At 32.9% G+C, this 20,755-nt stretch overlaps 1 protein-coding gene across 4 annotated transcripts in view; it reads left to right on the plus strand.

The window, feature by feature from the left end:
* DENND1B (DENN domain containing 1B) overlaps nt 1-20,755 on the plus strand; it is a 390,124-nt gene that overhangs the window by 73,515 nt on the left and 295,854 nt on the right. For all 4 annotated transcript variants that reach the window (XM_027843462.1, XM_027843459.1, XM_027843461.1 and 1 more), the window contains exon 3: nt 11,559-11,602. In XM_027843462.1, the coding sequence (XP_027699263.1) occupies nt 11,559-11,602 (44 nt within the window). The remainder of the gene's footprint in view (nt 1-11,558; nt 11,603-20,755) is intronic.

Consider the following 20,755-nt stretch of genomic DNA (forward strand, 5'->3'; position numbering starts at 1 on the left):
AAATTATACATGCTAGATTTAGAGCTAGAAGGAATCTTAGAATATACCTAGTCTAACTTGTCATTTTATAGATGAAGCTGAGACCTAGACAGTTTAAGGGAATTTTCAAAAGTCATAGTGAATTAGTGGAAAAGATGAAATTTGAATTTAGGTCTTCTAAATCCAAGTCCAGTATTTTCCCCACTGTAATAGTAGTAATAGCTACTTTTACTCTGTGCCAAGCACTATACCAGGTCCTTTACAATTATTATCTTATTTCATCCTCAAAACAACCCTGGGAGCAAAATTTGGGACAAATTGAAGAAACTCTGAAGAACAATCATGAGGTCCAGATTCTGCTTCCGGGGAGTAAGGGAAGCAGGATGAAGGACAAATGAGGTGGACATAAAGGAATGTGAAGATTGGTAAGGAAAACCTAAAGAAGTAGACTCAAGAAGGATAAAGAGAATATAAACCAAAACCCTAATAATAGCTGCTATTATTATCCCCATTTTAAAGATGAGAAAACAGTCAGACAAAGATTAAGTGACTTGCCCAGAGTCACCCAACTAGTAAGTGTCTGAGACCCAGTTTGAACACAGGGATACCAGGCCTAACACTCTATCCAATGTGCCCCCTGCTGCCTCTGTACTAGGCCAGTGCTTAATGCGTGTGTATTCATTCTCACACACATATATGTAAATACCCATGTAGATCTATTAGTCATTAGCTGTTGGCTAATGTTTAAGAATCAGTAAGCCCAAATTGGCATTTGGAAAGTTTAGATTTTCTCTGTGATTTAGTGTGAAAAATTGGCTTTAGAAATATTTATTTTTTTGCCCATTTCTTCCATTTCACTTTCAATCACAGTTTTATTCCTAGACCTGACCTGCCCAGCATTGGGCACTATTTTTTGGTTTATTAAATTAAATTTAATTAATTTTTAATTATTTAATTAATTATTTTTTCTTACTTTTTCCCATTTCACTTTCCTCTCTGTGGTCTGTATTCTTTAAAGAGCTTTTCATCTCTGTGCCATTTCTGTTCTTAGCTGCTGTTGCTGTTAATAGTTTAGAGCTGCTTAATATCAATTTTGGTTCTGGATTATATACACATCCTGTAGATTCTCATTATGCCATTGCTTATTTTTACTTAGATTTTTCTAGAACATGATACAAAGGCTATATTATGTTCTTTTGGGTGTAAAAAACTATATGCTTTAAAAATTCAACATAATATTCTAACCTATAAAGCAAATATTAGTGTTGTCCCCCAAAGAAAAGATTATAAAAGGGTTATGCAGTATGTATATGAACACTGTAAAATTATTGGTATGTACAATAAGATATTTCATAGAATTCTGTACGGTAAAAGAAAATATGAAAGAATTTGTGATTTTATAAGATTCTTACTCTAGAAAACATTTTCTTTGCCCCTGATCTTTCACATAATTGTTGAATAGTCTCTTCCCATAAATTTAAGTGCACATTATGATCCCTATTTCTGGAATCTAACATATTAAATATAATATCTAGCATTTAATTCATTCAGCTACCTCTGAATTAGTTTCTTAGAAATTTTTCTTTGGTATTCTAGTATTATTTTGTCAGTGGGTATTAAGTTCAGTTATATATATTTTATTGTACCATAAAGATTTTTTAAGTAAGATTTTTGTTATTTTTTTCCTGTTTTTGTTTTGTTCTGTTTGTATTGTTTTCTGTGAATTTTAACTTTAAAATGTCTGTAGCCATTATTGTGGTTAATCTTTGAAGCTAACTTGGTATTAAACCTTGTAAATTTAGTAAGTTTAAATTGATAAAAAGATAATTTTTATTGTTAAAATTCCATTAAAAAGTTAAATAATCAAACAAATATTCTGGGAAATTAAGCAAATTTAATATTTTATAGCTTTTATGTTGTTACTTGTATTTCTTGTAATTGTTTTTTGTTCATGGAGTTAATCTTACTCAGAAGTGTTCACAAAAACTAAATAATTTCTTTTGATGGGATAATATACTGATAGTTGGGATAAATAGAGAATAACTGGTGGTGCATGAAAAGGAGAAAGTAATTGTACTAGTTTTAATACTTAGCATGAGGTAACCTCAGAGCTGATTCCAGTATAGCTTTGTTTTCCTCTATACCTTTTATTTGAACTATAATCGAATCTAGAATATGTTGAAGATACCAGCTGACTAAAAGGAGTATCAGTGGCTTCAGGAAAAAAAAGTAGCGATCTTCCTACTTACAACCTATTAACCTATTTTCCTTTCCTGTGCTTATCATAACTTTTGTGTTGACTTTCAAAGATTGCTATCTGAAAAATGTCAAAACATAGATTCTCAGTTGTACGCTCCCTGTCATAGCTCAATCAAGATTGAACATCTGTGGTACAGCATTTCTTTCTTTCCTCCTCCCTCACTCCTTTTTTTTTTTTTATAAACTTCCTTGGAAGACCCTTGGGACAGATGGCCCCTCACTGTTGATGGTTCGATTACCATGATCACCCACAGCTTCAGAAGAGTGCGAAGAAAAGAAATTGCTTTCTTTGTCAAGGTGTTTTCAATTCAATTCTCACCCATTAGCCTTGTTTGGTTAAGTTTTGAATTACTCCATCAGGTGATTGATGAGGTTTTTTTCCTCTTTATTATAATAGGCCTTTTTTTTAGTGGGAAAAGATGCAGAAGAAAACAGCTATAGAAACCCTACTACTTATTTTTAAAAGATTCTTTGAAGCTGTTTTATCATGTACCTTAGCTAGAAACTACAAAGATATAAGCAAAAACTCAACTATTTGGTCCTGTGGACCTGGTTTTAACAGTTTAGTAGTTGATGGAAAAAGAAAGAAGAAAAGCTGAAATTCTCCATTAAATTCCTTATCAGGTTGTGACTTAAGTCAGAAGTAACAGCCATAATTTAACAGTAAGTGATAAATTGTTATTTAGGCCTCTCATAATAGTGAAAATGTAATGAGATCATCATATCTATCTATCTATCTATATATATATATACACACATACATATACACACACACACACACACACACATATATATATATATATATAAAACTTTAGGGACACACGGAATTATAGTCTGAGAAACTTTGCTTCGACTTTTTGGGGGGCATATGTATTTATATACATATTTAAATATATACATATACACACACATATGCACATAGATACATACACACACATATATAGAATAAGTAGAAAGTTATTGTCATTTTTGCAATTGGCTATAAAAAATAACTAGAATTATTTGTGTTGTGTTGTGTTTCTGTTTTCCTGAAGGAGATTTGCCTGAGTAAAATGGTCAAAAAAGTAAATAAAAGAATATCTCATTTCCATATCTCCAATGACTTTTTCCTTGTTCTTAATTGTGATTAAAATAATTTTCTTTACTTTTGCATTTATGTATATTAATCTCTTTGATGAGAGATTCTCAGCATTTCACTATGGATGTTAAAATATTCCCTCCTAAATTAGTAATTTTCTATATGTAAATTTGCCTTAGGTATTTTACAGAAGAAAACATTTTTGAAGAAATGATTAGAGTTTGAAATAAATCGAAACTATCATTCAGTAACATTGTACTGAGATGCTACAAATTTAAAGATGAGTAAAGTATTATAGATTTAGAGCTAGAAGTCACCTCAGACTCCATCTATTCCAGGGATTCGTGACTTATGGTGCGTTGGTAGACTTCAGGGGGTTTGTGAACTTGAATGGAAAAAAATTACATTTTTAGTTTGGCTAACCTCTAACTGAAATTTAACATTTTTTTTCAATTAAGAATTTTAAAAAATGAAACATTATTCTGAGAAGGGGCCCAAGAGTGTATTAGAATGCCAGAGGGATTCATGATGAAAAAAAAAAGGTTAAGAACCTTTGATCTGGTCTTGTTAATTTTAGAGATGAGGAAACTGAAGCTCAGAAATTACAGATGGTGAATTATGGAACTAAAATTTGAATCCAGGTCCTTTGACTCCTAATGCAAAACTCATTTCACTGCACGACACTGCTTTGAGAGAGCTTTATTTTGTTTTATGCTATAATATAAGATGTATTGTGATTGACTAGAAAGCAGATTGATTGGCAGTGAGAATTACAGGCTTTTTTTCAGTCGTGTCCAATTTTTTGTGCCCCATTTGTGGTTTTCTTAGCAAAGATACTGGAGTGCTTTGCTGATTTTTTCCCAGCTCATTTTACAGATGAGGCAACAGACAAATGGGGTTAAGTGACTTGTCCAGGGTCATCCAGCTATAAATATCTGAGGCCAAATTTGAACTCAGGAAGATGAGTCTTCCTGCCATCAGGCTCCATACGCTATCCACTGTGCCACCTTGTTGGCTTCATCTTGTTATTTCACTTATCATTTTCTTCATCTCTAAAATGAAGTAGCTGAATTGGTCTTAAATAATTCTGTCTGTACAAAATGAATCACTTTTTTGATACTTTATTTTAAAGTGAGTATACTTGTATCAAAGGTGGCTCTTCCATTCTTTAAATTTAAACCTATTGTTTAGCCTTACTTCTTTAACTAAGTTTGGGAAAAAACATTTTACCATATATAAATAATGGAAATGAGACGGTATAGGAACACAGCAGACATGGAATACAAATTGTGTGTGTGTGTGTGTGTGTGTGTGTGTGTGTACTTTCTGTTACACATAAAAAAGCTTGAGAAAGTTTTATATCCATATATCCATATTTGTGTGTGTGCATATATAATATATATATATACATATGCATATATGTATGTATATATATACATACATATATGCCTTAAAATTTCATTTCCCTGTGGTTTTGGTTTTTTTGTTGTTAGTATTGTAGTAGACATAATCTTTAAAATGAATTAGTAATTAACAAACAAAATCCCTTATTATTATCTCATCCAAAACAATTTCATTCTTTTTTTTATTACTTTTGCAATTTTTTTAAGGGATAGGATTTTTTTAAGGTGATTTGATCAGGGAGATTTGCCTGAATTTTTTTCTCCACTATAGTGGTCTTTAGACAGAAAAAGTTTTAGCTGTAATTTTTTTAAACATTTGGATTGTAGTGAAAGTAGTTATTTTTTTTTGCTTATATTAATTTATTATTATTTTTGAGTATTTAGTTCTTGGGTCAAATAATCAGACTGGAAGAAATTAGCAGAGAATCAGTTGTTTGTATCTTAAACCTTTTAAAAAATATCAACAAAGTGTTTTAAACCTGATAGGTGTTAAAATGCCTCTTTGATGATATTAGCATTATATTAAATAAAATCTGTATGATGTGTATTTTCATTGGCTTCTGAGAAATAAGCCACTATTAACTTTGTTCTTTAAGAAGCAACTACAAAACCTATTAGACTGGAAAAGTATATTAAATTCAGGTAACTGATAACTTGGATGGATCTAAGAACTCATCAGTTTGATTACTCTATCCAACTACAGATCACAATGTATCCGTGCCTTTCATTGTGTGCAGTTCTTGACAATGTCCAATAAATCTTAAATAGAGATCTGCCCAATTCTTTGAAGACTGTTCTCTGAATCTTTGACTGTTTCATGGATAACATTGCAACTCTTGGGCTGCCTATATGATTTTTCTTTAGCCACATGACTGATTAACCTCCTCCCCTGGTTATGTATGTGTTTGATGTCTTTTTAAAATCTTTTTCCTTATACATGTCATTGTTGAAAATGTTCCAAAGTTTCTTTTCACCCACCAGTGCCTTTCCATTGCCCTACCTCATTTATCTTAGAATTTATCCAGAATTTTCTCTTTTGATTGCTTCCAGATCTAGGTAGAAAGAGTTTATACTTAGGATCATACTCTGATTTCTATTCAGATTTGTACAGAGTTAAACAATTGAATGTGTGACTTGAACTTAGTTCTTATGACTAAAAAGGTAGTGTCTGTGTGTTTATTACTATAACACTCATATGAAATTTACTTAAGTAATGCATAAAGGAAGGAGCATTAGAATAAGAATTAGGAAATCTGATTTCCAGTGATTGCTCTGCCACTTGCAAGATGTGTGACCTTGAACTACAATTCATTTCATATTCTCTGATGCAAATAAGGGGACTGAATTAAATGACCTGTAAATAGGTACCATTCTGTTGTAACATCCTATGAGTATATATCCATTTTAAGGGGAAAAAAGGGATTGTATGTCATTTCAGTGAAGTACTATGAATAATTTAAACCATTATCTAAAAAAACAAAATTGAAGGTCTTCCCTAAGGAATGGATTATTCATGAAGGGGATGAAGGGGATTCAAGGGGATTCACTCCTTGAAGCTCTGGTTCTATCAAGAATAAGCAATTTTAAAAAAAAGCAGTATCTCCATTCCTAGCTAGATGTGATCTATCTTGGGAATCTTCACATTTTTCTGGGAAGAAACTGATCTCTTTTGGAAGAAGGTATGGAAAGTGATGGCATTAATTATTACCACTGGTTTTAAAATATTTTTTCACTCCTCTATCCCAATTCTAACTTTTTGAATAAGAAAGCCATGTGCTAAAATTTCTATGGAGAAGTTAGGATAATAAGATGCAGTTGTCCCCTTTCCTCCCCCCCCCCAAAAAAAGGATACATACACATCAGATTGAAGGAGAGAACTTAGTTCAGAGGCCCACTGTGGGTCATTTCCATACATCACAGGTTCTTCTCAAAATGTTTTTCTCTATATAGTACCTAAAAACTTATCTGAGGAAGGGAAACTCATAGAACATGCTGCAGCCTTATCCAACTACTTAAGAGTCCATGCAGTTGTAGCCTTGAGTTGGAAGAGACTCAACATGCCCTCTAGTTCAACTTACACCTAAATAAGAATTTATTTTGTACTAGTGATGGGGAATTTACTACCTTTCTATTTTTGGACAGTTTGAGTTAATCATTGCAAACATATCACCTTTATATTCAATATAGAATGGAAATCTGCCTCCGTAACTTCTATCCATTGATCCTGGTAGGTCAAAGAAAAGAAAGTTTAATCCTTCTGCGTGACGTTGCTTCACAAATTTGAAGACACTATCTTCCTATTTATTACTGACTTTGTAAAATATGGTACCTAGAACTGAAACACAGTATTCCAGATGGGATATGATCAGAACACAAGTACAGTGAAACTACTGCCTCCTTTCTAGAGAAAATACTGTTGTTTCTTTAGCTTTTTGGCTTCTGGATCACACTATTAATTTATATGGAGATTTGTGTCTTTCAAAAACCTAGAGTCTCTTTCATTAGACTTTTTTATGGTGACATCACTTCTATACTCTTCAATTATCTTTCTGAAGCCAAGTTCAGGACTTTGTATTGATGCCTATTAAATTTCGTTTTATTAGATATGGCTCGTTGTTGCAGCTTCCTAATATTTTGTGGATGCTCATTCTGATATTCAGGATGCTAGCTATGTTCCTGTCATTGGCAAGTTTGATTAGACTGCCATCTATGCTTTCATATAAATCATTAATAAAAATATTTAACAAGACCAAGTCAAGGACTGAGCTATTGCCATGAACCCTTATCTATTAATTAGTACTCCTTTGTGCTGGTTATCCACCTAGCCCAAACTTACTGACAAGTTCCTAATTGTGCTATGATCTAATTCACATTTCCTAATCTCTTCTTCCAGGGTATTTGGAGAGGGACTTGAAGTTTAAATACCTTGTTGAAACTTAGGTATAGTATATCAGTTGCATTTTCTTGTTGTAGCAGATTCTTCTCAGTCCGAAAACAGGAGACAGTGGTCCTTTTTATCCTCCTTATAGACAATAAATCATCAGAGTCATATTGGACACTCTTTTGGTTTTCCCTTACTACCTGTGTGACTTTGGACAATTCATTTAACCTCCTAATATCTGAGTAGGGCACAAACCCTAATCTTGCTGATCCACAAAATAAGGTAATCAAATTCAATCTCTTATTATCTCTGTTCACTTAGGCTAATGAGGTGATTTTTCTGAGCTTCAGTCTTGTCTTACTTAAAATGAAGATGTTGAGTTGGATCTTTAAGGTTCCTTCTATTTTCCAAATTTTGTGATTCTATTATATACACACATATACATATGTAGATATAAATTTAATTATATATATGTTACATGAACATTAAACATTATACACATACACACATATTTATGTGTGTATACATATATGTGCGTGTATACATACATACATCTTGAATTCAGAAATGTCATATAGACCTGTAGAAATAATAGTTATCTTGTGGGATTATTTTTTCCCAGTGAATTCCATCTTTTCCAAACTGTATTTTCCAGCCATGGCTATAATTGCATCATGCTTGAAAAAAAGTACATTCTATTTAGTCATAGATTCTCCAAAATTAAGTAATTCTTATTCTTTCTGCAAATAAACCCTTTTCTTGAGGCTTTATTATACTATTAAGTCACTAAAATATTTTAAGCTCATTGTTGCTTTTGTATTTGTTTGAGGAATATTAATGAACTGTTTGTTATGGAAAAAATAGAATCACAGAATCCCAAAGTTGAAAGGAATCTTAGAAATTCTCTTATCTAACCCATTTCTGTTCCTATCTATTGTTATCACAAGAAAATACATGAGAATATCTTTTAGAAATTTAAGATATAATAGCATTTATTAGAAAATTATCTAGTGGAATATATACTGTTTCCTTCATTGAAATATATTTCCCCTCTTACTCTGTTCCAAATTATGAAAGTGGTCTGAGTTCATGTATAAAACTGATTTTTTGTTACTGATTTTTTATGTAAATTCTGATAATGTCTGACACATCTTTGCATCTACTTGTATATTTTTACTTAAATGAATATTTTAAAAGCATTGTTGATTCAAAATGCATGTTTTGATGCAGAAACATAAATTTGAATGTTTTCCTCAATATTTATCATTTTAGTTATAAATAGCACAATTTAATTTATCCTTAAAAATCCAAATTTATACTTCCTGTTTTCATATTTTTAGTTTGGTTTTCATACTATCAGTGTGATTTTAAAAAAATGATTAAGATAATGGCATATATGTCCTTGAAGTACTATTAGACACAGGATATTCAAGAAATCTTGTATACACCAGTCATCACTGGCAACAGCTATTTCTTCCAGCAATTCTCATCCTCTCACCCATAAAATCAGCATAAAATTGACCTAACATTGGGAGATCAGATGGAGTGTCTGGGAAGTAATCCTCAGGGGGAAAAAAATTCAGTCTTTGTAAATCTCAATAAAGTGTAGAAAGTTGCAGAATCGGATTATTCTCTCTTTTTTGGATTTAGTACCCTTTTGTTTCTTCCTCTGCAGTATTTGTGAGAAGTTGCCACAAAGATGTCAGATGCTATCTGAATCTAACCCCAGAGGCTCTAACAAACATAATCTGTTTAAAATTATGAACCCAGATGATTGTGTCATAATGTTTGTTTGGGTGGGTAAAGAAGGAAAAGTTTATTTTAATAAGAAAGGAGAGAAATATGTATTTTACTATATTATATTTCTAACAGGTTTTTTGTATTTATATTCATATAACTTTTTAAGAATAGGAAGTATAAAAAAATAGAGAGATTGCAAGGGTATGAGATACATTGAGACAGTCCTACATTTCAAGTCCAGTTTTGTTAAAAAGAGACAGAAAGTTGGAATTTAAACACACAAATCCCAAATTCAGAAAGGGGATGCAATATCTTTAAAGTAGTTTTAAGGGAATTTTAAGTTGAAGAAATTTGATGTGAAGAATAGTCTCAAATGTTGTGAATTTCAGGGAGGACCAAAGGGGTATTTTAAAGATTCAGTTTGGAGAAAATTTATTCATGTCATTCATATAATAGAGATATGTGATAAACTTTTTGTAGTGAATTGGTGAATTCTTTAGAATGTCTTTTTTTTTCATTTCTCAGAGTAATGTTTACTATTTCACATAGATTTGCATAACTTTTAATTTTGTAAACATTAATTTTAATAGCTCTCATTTTATAAAAAATTATATTTAATCTTAGACTGACCTATTTTAGACCTAAGGCAAATAAAATAATTTCCTAAAAGACATTGTATTCTGGACAGTCAATTCATTCTTCAGTAATATAGAAAGAAGTCACATATGCTTTTGCAAGAAATTATTCTGTTTCAAATTGAAGAAATATATTTTAAAATTTAATTATGCCAAATTAATAAGAAATAAGGCAGGAGAATACAGCTTGGCTATCATATTCTTTGGAAAATTGGCCTTAATTGTTCTTAAGACATTTTAGTTTATTAATTACTGACATGAATTTTTATTAAATGGCTTCTTAAGATGAGGGAGAAAAGATAAATTCAAGGGATTTTTTTCTTTACATGTTGAACATGTTTGAAATAAATTTTTTTGAATATCATATCTAATAAAATAGATCATTTGGGGCTAGCTCTTCTCTTATGTAGAAAATCTTCTATATATTTATTGATATGACAAAACAACATCAAATTCAAATCTTTTACAATTCAGTTTGTAGAATATGAAAAAAAGAGAATGTTATGTTTGAAAAAGTAGGGGATAAGTTACATTTCCTTTTATTCTTTATGTGTCCAGACAGATCTCTGACTACTCAGTGTTTTTGCTATGAATGGTTCTAAACTTCTATCTGTAATCCATCAGTGATTCTTCATATAACTGTTGGTTATATCTTAGAGTTTTGAAGGCATTTCATAAGTAACTCATTAACCTTTGTTAAATTCCCATTGAAGCATACTTGGAGTTCTTTGATGTTCGTTTTAGAAAGATAAAAATTGAAGGTAAATAACCAGAGAAATTTGTCAATACTGCTTAAAAATTTAGGATTTTATCTTTCCATTATATCAGTGGAATCATCATATTTTAAAGACCTGTAAATATAATGACCTAAATGAGGAGCAAAGGTGAATTAACTTGTTAGTTCATTTGTAGCAGTTACTTTACAGAATTGTTTGTAGAAGGGCAAACATAAAATTGTATGAGTGAACTTTTAATGTATATTAAGCCATAGTTACATTCCAATATAATATTGTTAATTTAAGCTGAAATATAATTCAGTATCTTTGAACCAATCACTGAAGAATACTAAATTTACTCAGGATTTTTTCACATCTAGTCTCCTTTCAGAGTTGAGGTAAGTAAATTTGTATGTCAAGATAAATATTTGAAATATAAGCAGTGCTAAAATATCATTTCCTTCCCAGCTTGCATCGTATTTTAAAATTTCAATTTATATTTTTCTACCCATTATCTTTTTATGATTGTTATCGTCTGATAAGTGCATTAATAGATTTGGCCAAAATTTGAATTTCATTTAAAAGTTTTTTTAGTTTTAATGTTCAAGAGTCAATTGAAACCTTTAGTTAAAACATTTAATTTGATATGTAAATATTAGGAAAGTGAGAGAATTGAAATGATGTAGAATTATACTTTCAGAGATGTAAAGAAACTATATTTGCTTAGGTAAGTATTTATATAAATATTTGTTAACTTTGGTGCAATTAAGATTCTGAGTCTAGGACAACTGTTTTACTACTAATGTACTTTGAAAATAATATCATATTCTTTGTCTCTAATTAATGTTACTTGTCAATTATTTACAGAACCGGTGGTATTATGGAAGTTCCCAGAGGACTTTGGAGACCAGGTTGGGAAAAAATTTAATTTTTTATGTTAGTTTTTATGGTTACTACTTCTAATGATTACTTACAATAACACTTCTATTTAGTTTTAAATTGGGAGGATGTCAGACACAAATGAAACAGAGTGTATATTGAGTAGGCAATTGAGGAACAGTTATGTATGATGTGACTAAGAAGCACTTTTTAGGTTTTGTATCTTCAATATAATTTTAGATACAAATTTGGAAAAAAATTGAAGTTTTTTTTAAAATAATTTTTTGCCTTTAAACTTGGTACTTGAGATTTCATTAAAAAAGTTACTACCATTTTTTTGAGTCAGAAGTAGATGATACATAAAATGTACAAATAAATATTTATTTCCATATGGTATTCTAACGTGAAGAAATTATACTAAAATTGAATTATTAACTATGTATTGTTATGTATTCATCTTTAAAGGGATATGATATGGTGATAGTGTGGGGTCATTTGTTTTAATCATTTAAATTTTAGTCAGCTACTGAAATTATCTCATTTTTTGTAGATAAAAACTTAACTTTGATACTCTTTGTGCCAGTTAGATTGAAAATAATTTAAAAATTATTAATATGGTCAACAGTTTAGCAGGTATGTTCTGGTTCCCTGATAAAGAAAAAAAGGAGGCTTGAAAATAACAGTAGAGATTTCTAATGGAGACACTGAATTACTTCAGCTGGTACAGAAATTGCTTAAATCAGGCTCTTTATTTTCAATGTTAAACAATATGAATTTGGGATATTTTGTTTTTCAGATACTAAACACCTATGCATAATTATTTTGATAAATTCAAAAATTGACTAAAGTCAGTAAGAATTCATGTTTAAAGCAGTTAATGCAGAAAAAGAGCAAATAAACATATATCACAGCCTGGTTGCTCTTTTCTAGATACTTTCTAACTTATCTATATCTAAACTATGGTAGTGGACAAGAGTCATAATGAATAGGCAGTCATACTTCTCAACCCATCTATTGAATATCTAGAGGAGGGCAGCCAGGATGGTGAAGGTCCTTGAGTTTATGTTATGTGAAGATCTGTTTAAGGAACTGGACATATTTAGCCTATAGAAGAGGAAACTCGGGTGGTGCATAAGAGCAATTTTTAGGTATTTGAAGGGCTTTCAGGTGGAAGAGAATTTAGACTTATTTTATTTATCTCATCCCTGCCCTCTCTCCCCCGACTCCCCCAACTCTGGCAGAGTGAGGTATATTAGTTGGAAATGGAGAGGCCAATTTAGACTTTATGTCAAGAAAAACTTCCAACAATGAGAGCTACCCAGAAATGGAACGGGCTGCTTCCAGAGGTGGTAGATTCTTCTTTGGAGATTTTCAAGCAGAGGCTAAGTGCCTAATTGTTGTGTATGTTGGAAATCTGTTTTGTGTATGGGTTGACTAGATGGCTGCTAAGATCCCTTTCAGCTCTTAAATTCTGTGATTTTTATGATTCCTCTCCCAAATTCAGTGCATTGATACTGGGGACATGCTAGCATTCTTTTGTGATGTCAAGAATACGAGTGGAATATGTGGACTTTTCTTCACTCTTGTTGCTTGACAAGCCTATCTTTTTTAGAGGACATTATCATGTACCAGAAATAAACAGCTCAAAATGGAAAGGAGGGAATTGTTGTCTAGTGTGGGAATGTCAATCATAAGTCAACTAGGTAATTAGCAAGCATTTAGTAAACTCTTACTATGTTGTTTTTCATTTGTTCAGTTGTGTCTGATTCTTTGTGATTGCCAGTACTATCCATGGGGTTTTCTTGGCAAAGATACTAGAGTGGTTTGCCATTTCCTTTTCCAGTGGATTAAGGCAGAGGTTAAGTGACTTACCTAGGATTATATAGCGTTTGAGGTTGCATTTGAACTCAGGTTTTCTTGACTCCAGGCCAAGTATGCCATCTACTTAGTCACCTGCTTGCTGCCTTTTTATTATGTAGCAATCACTATTTGTTAAGTTCTGGGGTTACAAAATAAAAACCCTTAAGGAGTTTACATTCTAATAGGTGAGACAACATGCACATGAATAGATACATATGAGATATGTACAGAATAGATGGAAGGTAACCTTGGAAGGGACTTTTTTAGCTTGGGGTACTGGGGAAAGGCTCCTATAGAAGGTGGCTTTTAGTCTGAGTCTTGAAGCCAGAGATTCTAAGAGATGGAGGCAAAGAAGGATAACATTCTAGGTGTGAGGGACAACCAATGAAAAAGCATAAAGAGGGGAGATGGAGTGTTGTATGTGAGGACTACTGAGTAGTGTATCTTGGTCATTGAGTGTGTGAAGGAGAGTAATATGTGTGAGATGACTGGAAAATCCAAAGAGGCCAGGTTATATAAAACTGTAAATGCCAGACAGAGGAGTTTATATTTGATCCAAGAGGTAATAGGGAGCTACTAGAGTTTATTGAGTAGACCTATTCTTTAGGAAGATCATCTTGTGAGCTATGTGGAAAATGGATTGGGGAGATATTTCTGTCAGATTCATTTAAAAGGTTCAGCTTAAACTCTGGTTGTGAGAATTGAGAGAAAGGGAAGTATTTGAAAGATACTGTGGAGAGAATAAAAGCAAGATTTGATAACTGTTTGGAGTGCACTGAAAATTCTGTTAAATCATTATGCTTAATTATTTCTAGCACAACTTGTTTTAAATTCCAAAACAAAGGAAGTGGCCACTTTTATTTTGTTATATATTTTCAGCTCTTTAGGGAAAAGATAAACATATGATACATGGATGGAAATGTTTCTGACTTAAAATTATGAAGGAGGATCTATACAGAAAGGGTGATTTGGAAATGTGAAGTTTAAAATGATGTATTCCATGACTGATGGTTAGATTACAGTTATGTCACATGTTTTGTTGACCAATTTTATCCTTATTCTCTTAAGTACTTTGGTACTTCAAGGACTACTTGCTGGAATATGCAAGAACTTGTTCTTTGTTGGCATAGTTTTGAGAGCCCAGTGTCAGCCTTTTTCACCAAAAGATTGAATAATTGCAACAATCCTTTTAGAAGAATTCTTAGACTTTATCTTCATATCTGCTGTCCTTTCTGATTTCCTGACCCCCAAATAGACTTTATGAGCAGTTTTAGGCTTCTATTTCTGGGGCAACTGTGAGAGAACCTTAAAGATTTAAAGTCTCTGTAAACTGTCCCTAAAACCATAAAAGAGTATGGGACTGCCGGTAATTAGAGGGTCAGTCATTTCAAATAGTCTATCACAATCAGATCCTAAAGTAGTGTTTAGAGCTTTCTGAGGGATCCTAAATTGTGACTCCACTTTCAAAAATCATTAAAATGTTCATGTTATTAGTCATTAGAACTTAACTATGTAATACTAATAAATTTCTGTAGCTCCTAGGACAGTAATTCTTTGCTTATGATGTTCAACCCATTTGGAGAACTTTGCCTTCTACTCTTTACCTGTCTACATTGTACACATTCCTCAAGGCCCCCAGCCTCAGAGTAATCCATTCTATAATGAGCTTACATTCTTTTGAATTCGTAACATTATGGTATATGCTTTCTATTTGGCACTTAATTATACATGTTACAAAATATATTGTCTCATTTTCTTATGATTGGAAATCATATTTTTTAGAGTTTAAGGGACTTTAGAAATCATCTATTCCATATTCTTCATTTTATAGATGAGGCTCCTAAAGCCTCGATGTGAAGAGACTTACCAAAGTTACTTCAGTCCTTTAGGATCTATGATTTCATCAGTGTGGTTATTCCTTCCACTGATCCAGATAGCATCTTCTCTGCAACTTAGTAAATAAATTTTTTGAGAGCTGTTGTGGCTAAAATAGTTGTCATTCATGAACTAACCTAATCAGGAGCATTTCCAAACTTCACTTGGATAGTCATCAGACAACAGACATAAATTCCATTATAGGGCTTATACTCAAAGTCTTTCTAGCTAATTGGGACCCAGCACAGCTTGTGTTCTACTCGTTTATCCTTAGAGAACACATGCCATGATGAAGCATTCAGCTAAACCCAAGATCACATAACTCTTTTATGGTGGAGTGGGGACTTTACCCCTTCAGAGTCTAAGCCCAGTGCTTTTTGTATTATGCCAAACTGCCTTATTAAAGAAAGTAATATTATTGTAATGTTATTTAAATTCTTATATCAAGAAGTGTTGATTATACTTCTATATCCAGTATCCACCATGATATGTGTGTGTGTGTGGGTGTGTGTGTGTGTGTGTAGTCCAGCAGCTTAGACATATTAGGTACACGGTATTTCTTTATTTGTGTGCTTATTATTTCTTATTTTTATATTTTTTACTTTAGTCTATTTGACTCAAAGCACTTAATGAAGAAAGTATACTTTAGTAAATGGAAGGATTTAACTTGCTTCATTTCCCGTAAAGGACTCATTCTGCTTCTCCATGTGAAGAAAATATCCTGGCTGCTTAGTGTATTCATTCTTTATGATACTTGTATGGTTTGAAATGTTGAGATTTTATAGCTCATGGAAGCAATAATATTAAAAAGCAAAGTTGTTTTTGGTGCCTATCACAGTTTCTTACGTTTTTATATAATCCATATATATTGCTTTGATAAATGAATGAATGTAAAGGTAGAAAGTAGATTCTGGACATATTGTGGAAGTGCTTGAAAACAAAAAATGAAACAAACAAAAATCTAGCATCATTGTATATTTATAATGTTCAAACTTGGCCCCCTAGAAGAGGCGGGAAATGAACTTCTCTTCTTTGCTGAGATGCATAAGTGTGGTTAATTACATATCCATCAAACTCAGTTAATATACTGGTTAATTTTCCTAAGCTACTTTCCCTGCCTTTACTTTTAATTCATGGTTAAAAGTGATGGCTTTCCGGGGGAAGGGATGAAGAATGTATTTTGATGTAAATGTAGTATGAAAACAAAAACATCAATAACATTTTTTCAAAAATATATTTTTATTTCATTAAATATGTCTCAGTTGCATGTAACATTTTTAAACATTCAATTAAAAAAATTTTGAGTTCCAAATTTTCTCTATCCTTCTCATGTCACCTACATCCCTCAAGAAGGCAAGCAACATGATATTAAGTATACATGTGAAATCATATAAAATATATTTTCATATTAGTTATGTAAGTTCTTCATAGGTTTTTCTGAAACTATCCTGTTTGTCATTTCTTATAGCACAATGTTCCATCACAATCATATGCTACAACTTGTTTAGCCATTTCCCAGTTGATGGGCATCCCTTTGGTTTCCAGTTCTCTGCCACCACAAAAAGAGCTACTATGAATATTTTTTTGTACAAATAGCTCCTTTTCCCTTTTCTTTGCTTTCTTTGTGATAAAGACCCAATAGTTGTATTGCTGGGTCAAAAGGTATACACAGTTTTATAACCCTTGGGCAAAGTTCCAAATTGTTCTCCAGGGTAGTTGGACTAATTCACAACTCTACCAACAGTGCATTAGTGTCCTAGTTTTTTCCATATTCCCTCCAGCATTTGTCATTTTCCTTTTCTGCCATGTTAACCAATCTAATGGGTGTGAGATAGTCCCTCAGAGTTGTTTTAATTTGCATTTGTCTAATCAGTAGTGATTTAGAGCATTTTTTTCATGTGACTGTAGAAAGTGTTGATTTCTTCTTCTGAAAACTGCCTGTTCATATCTATTTATCAACTGGGGAATAGCTGATATTTTCATAAATTTGGCTCATTTCCCTATATATTTGAGAAATGAAGCTTTTTTAAGAGAAACTTACTGTGAAAAATTTCCCCCCATTTTCCTGATTTCCTTCTAATTTTTGCTGCATTAGTTTTGTTTGTGCAAAACCTTTCTAATTTCATGTATTCAAAAGTATACATTTTACTTTCTGTGATCCTTTCTATCTTGTTTGGTCATAAGCTTTTCCCTTATCCATGGATCTGACAGGTACATTTTCCTTGCTCTCCCAATTTACTTATGATAGTACCCTTTATGTCTAAGTCATTTATCCATTTTGATCTTATCTTAATATATGATGCAGAATGTTGATCTATGCTTAGTTTCTTCCAACTGCTTTCCAGTTTTTCTGCCAATTTTTCTCAGATATTGAGTTCTTACCCTGAAAGCATGGATCTTCAGGTTTATCAAATACTAGATTACTATGGTCATTTACTACTATGTATTATGTACCTAAACTATTATACTGTTCCACTACTCTACCTGTTAGCCAGTACAGGTTGTTTTGATGATTACCTCTTTGTAATGTAGTTTGAAATCTGGTGCTAGTAGGCCATCTTCTTTCACATTGTTTTTTTCATTGATTGCTTTGATATTCTTGATCTTTTGTTCTTCCAGATGTATTTTGTTATTATTTTTTCTAGGTCTATAAAATGATTCTTTGTTGGTTTGATTGGTATGGCACAGAATAAATAAATTAACTTGGGCAGAATTGTCATTTTTATTATATTGGCTCAACCTACTCATGAGCAATTAATATTTCTCTATCACTTAGATTGTTTTTTTTTTAATTGTGTTCATATAATCCCTGGATTTGTCTAGGTTGTGAGCCTTCTGGTTGACTGAGAGGATGGTGGTGTTGATAACAGTGGGAATGTTTGGAGGTTTTGAGAGGAATAATAATGAGGCTTGTTTTGAACATGAAATGTCTGTGGGATATCCAGTTTGAGCTGGCTATGCAATTTTACATGTGAGTGTAGATGTTAGGAGAGAAGTTAGGACTGGATAGAATAGATTTGAGAATTATCAGTAAAGAGATAATTGAATTCATGGGAGCTGATGAAATCACCAAGTGAAATAGTAGAGAAGGAGAGGAGAAGAGGACCCAGGATAAAGCTCTGTGGGGTGCTCATGGTTAGCTGATATGACCTGAATGAAGAACAAGCAAAGGAGTTTGAAAAGGAGTCATCAGAAAGGTTGGAGTAAAACCAGGAGAAAATAGTGTCCCAAAACTGTCGAAGATGATATCAAGGAGAAAGGGTAATAGATCATGTAAGACTTCAGAGAGGTTGAGAAGGATGAAGATTAAGAAAAGGCCTTTAGATTTAGCAATTAAGAGATTGTTAGTGACTTTGGAAAGAGCAGCTTCATTTGAATGATGAGGTATAATACTAGACAGGAGAGCGTTATTAAGACAGTGAGAATAGAGGAAGCGCAGAGAAAAGGGCTGTTATACATTGCCTTCTCCATTAGTTTAGCCACAAATGCTCGAAAAGAATTGGGATAATAGTTATGGAGATGGAACTTATACTTTATTCTACTTTACACACTTTATAATTAAATTACACTGTCCTATTCAGTGTGCTTTTTCCTTCTGAGTGCTCCCCCATGACTGAAATTCATTCTCTTCCCACTTCTGACTCCTAGCTTCCTTCAAGACCCAGCTCAAATCCCATCTTATGGAGAATAGCCATTTCCAGTCCTTGTAACTAATATTACCTATCCCTCTCTGATTTCCTTTCATTTACTCTGTGTATATCTTTTATGTGCCTAGCTATTTACATGTAGTCTCCTGAATTAAGAGTAAGCTCTTTTAGGGTAGAGGCATTTTTCCCCCTCCCTCCTTTATATCCCTTGAACTTAGCACAATTCTTGGCATATATTAAGCTCTTGATAAATACTCATTAACTGATGGAGATGGACTCTATTTTCTCTGTAGATCAGAATGTAAAATCCTCTGCTTAGAGGGACTGGTGAAGAGGGCTTGAAAAGAGTAGAGGAAGTTTGGAATAGTTGCTGTTCAGGATGTAGTGAAGGAAGAGTCAATCTGTTAAGAAGAAAAGGATTGCTTTATTATAGTGGTAGGCCCAGCTGCTAGTGCTGTTCCCTCTCTAATGACCTTTTATCTATCTCCCCCCCTTTTTTTTTTGTAGGCAATGTGGGTTACGTGACTTGCCTAGGGTCACACAGCTAGTAAGTATCTAAGGCCACATTTGAACTCAGGTCCTCTTGACTCCAGAGCCAGTGCTCTATGCACTGTGCCATCTAGCTGCCTTTATCTACTCTTAATATATTTTGTATGTACATAGTTATTTGCATATCATCCTGTCCTTTGGAATGTAAGTTCCATGTGGGTAATGTCTTTTTCTTTTGGGGGTGGGGTTTCTTTGTATCACAAATGCTTAGCACAGTGTCTGGAACATATAAAGTACTTAATAAGTGCTTGTTTGCTGATGGACAGTATCCTCTGTGCCATGCACTAGGCCACCTAACTTTGTTTTGGATACTATTACTCTATTAATACAAATAGAAGACATAAAAGCAGTGTCAGATTTTATATTCTTGGGCTCAAAGATCACTGCAGACTGCAACTGCAGCCATGAAATTAAAAGTCGTTTGCACCTTGGAAGGCAAGCTGTGATAAATCTGGACAGCATAATAAAAAGGAGAGATATCACCTTGCAGACAAAGGTCCATATAGTCAAACCTATGGCCTTTCCAATACCAATGTGTGGCTATGAGAGTTAGACTACAGTTGTCCCTTCCACATTACTCTGAGAATGGCAGATTCCCCTCACTGCTTCTTCCCTCATGTCCCCTCTTCCCCCAACTGTCTGTCATGATTCTGTTCCAGGCCCTGCAACTATCATCCTAGGAAGTAACTTCTAGGGACATGCAACCTGGCAACCACTTCTTGAGGAGTTGAAGCCACCTCCTCAGCACCCATAGCTACTGCAGATCCAGAACAGAAAGTTCACTACCAAAGTCTTTAGTGCTGTCAAATTGTTCAACATCAGAAATAGATATGGTTTTGTCAGTGGAAATAACATTAAAGAAGGAAGCTTGGTGGTGTAGCAGATAGAGTACAGGGCTTGAAGTCAGGGGCCTCAGACATTTATTAGCTGCCTGACCCTGGGCAAATCATTTAACCTATGTCTGCCTCAAAAAGTCATCCCCAACTGTAAATGGGGATAGTAAGAGCACTTACCTTTGAGGGTTTTGGAGATGAAATATATACATATAAATTGCTTAGCACAGTGCCTGGTACATACATAGTAGACTCCATATAAATATTAACTATTATTATTATTATTACTATTATTAAGAAAGGTATGCCATGCACTAATTAAATAAAAGTCCTTAAATATTCAGTGACTTCAGTTAATCAGTAAACATTTATTATACCTTACTATTTGCCAAGCCCTGTTATATGTGGACAAAATGAAAAA

Source organism: Vombatus ursinus, unplaced genomic scaffold (genome assembly GCF_900497805.2).
Source record: "Vombatus ursinus unplaced genomic scaffold, bare-nosed wombat genome assembly UNPS02014909.1, whole genome shotgun sequence".
Lineage (NCBI taxonomy): Eukaryota > Metazoa > Chordata > Mammalia > Diprotodontia > Vombatidae > Vombatus > Vombatus ursinus.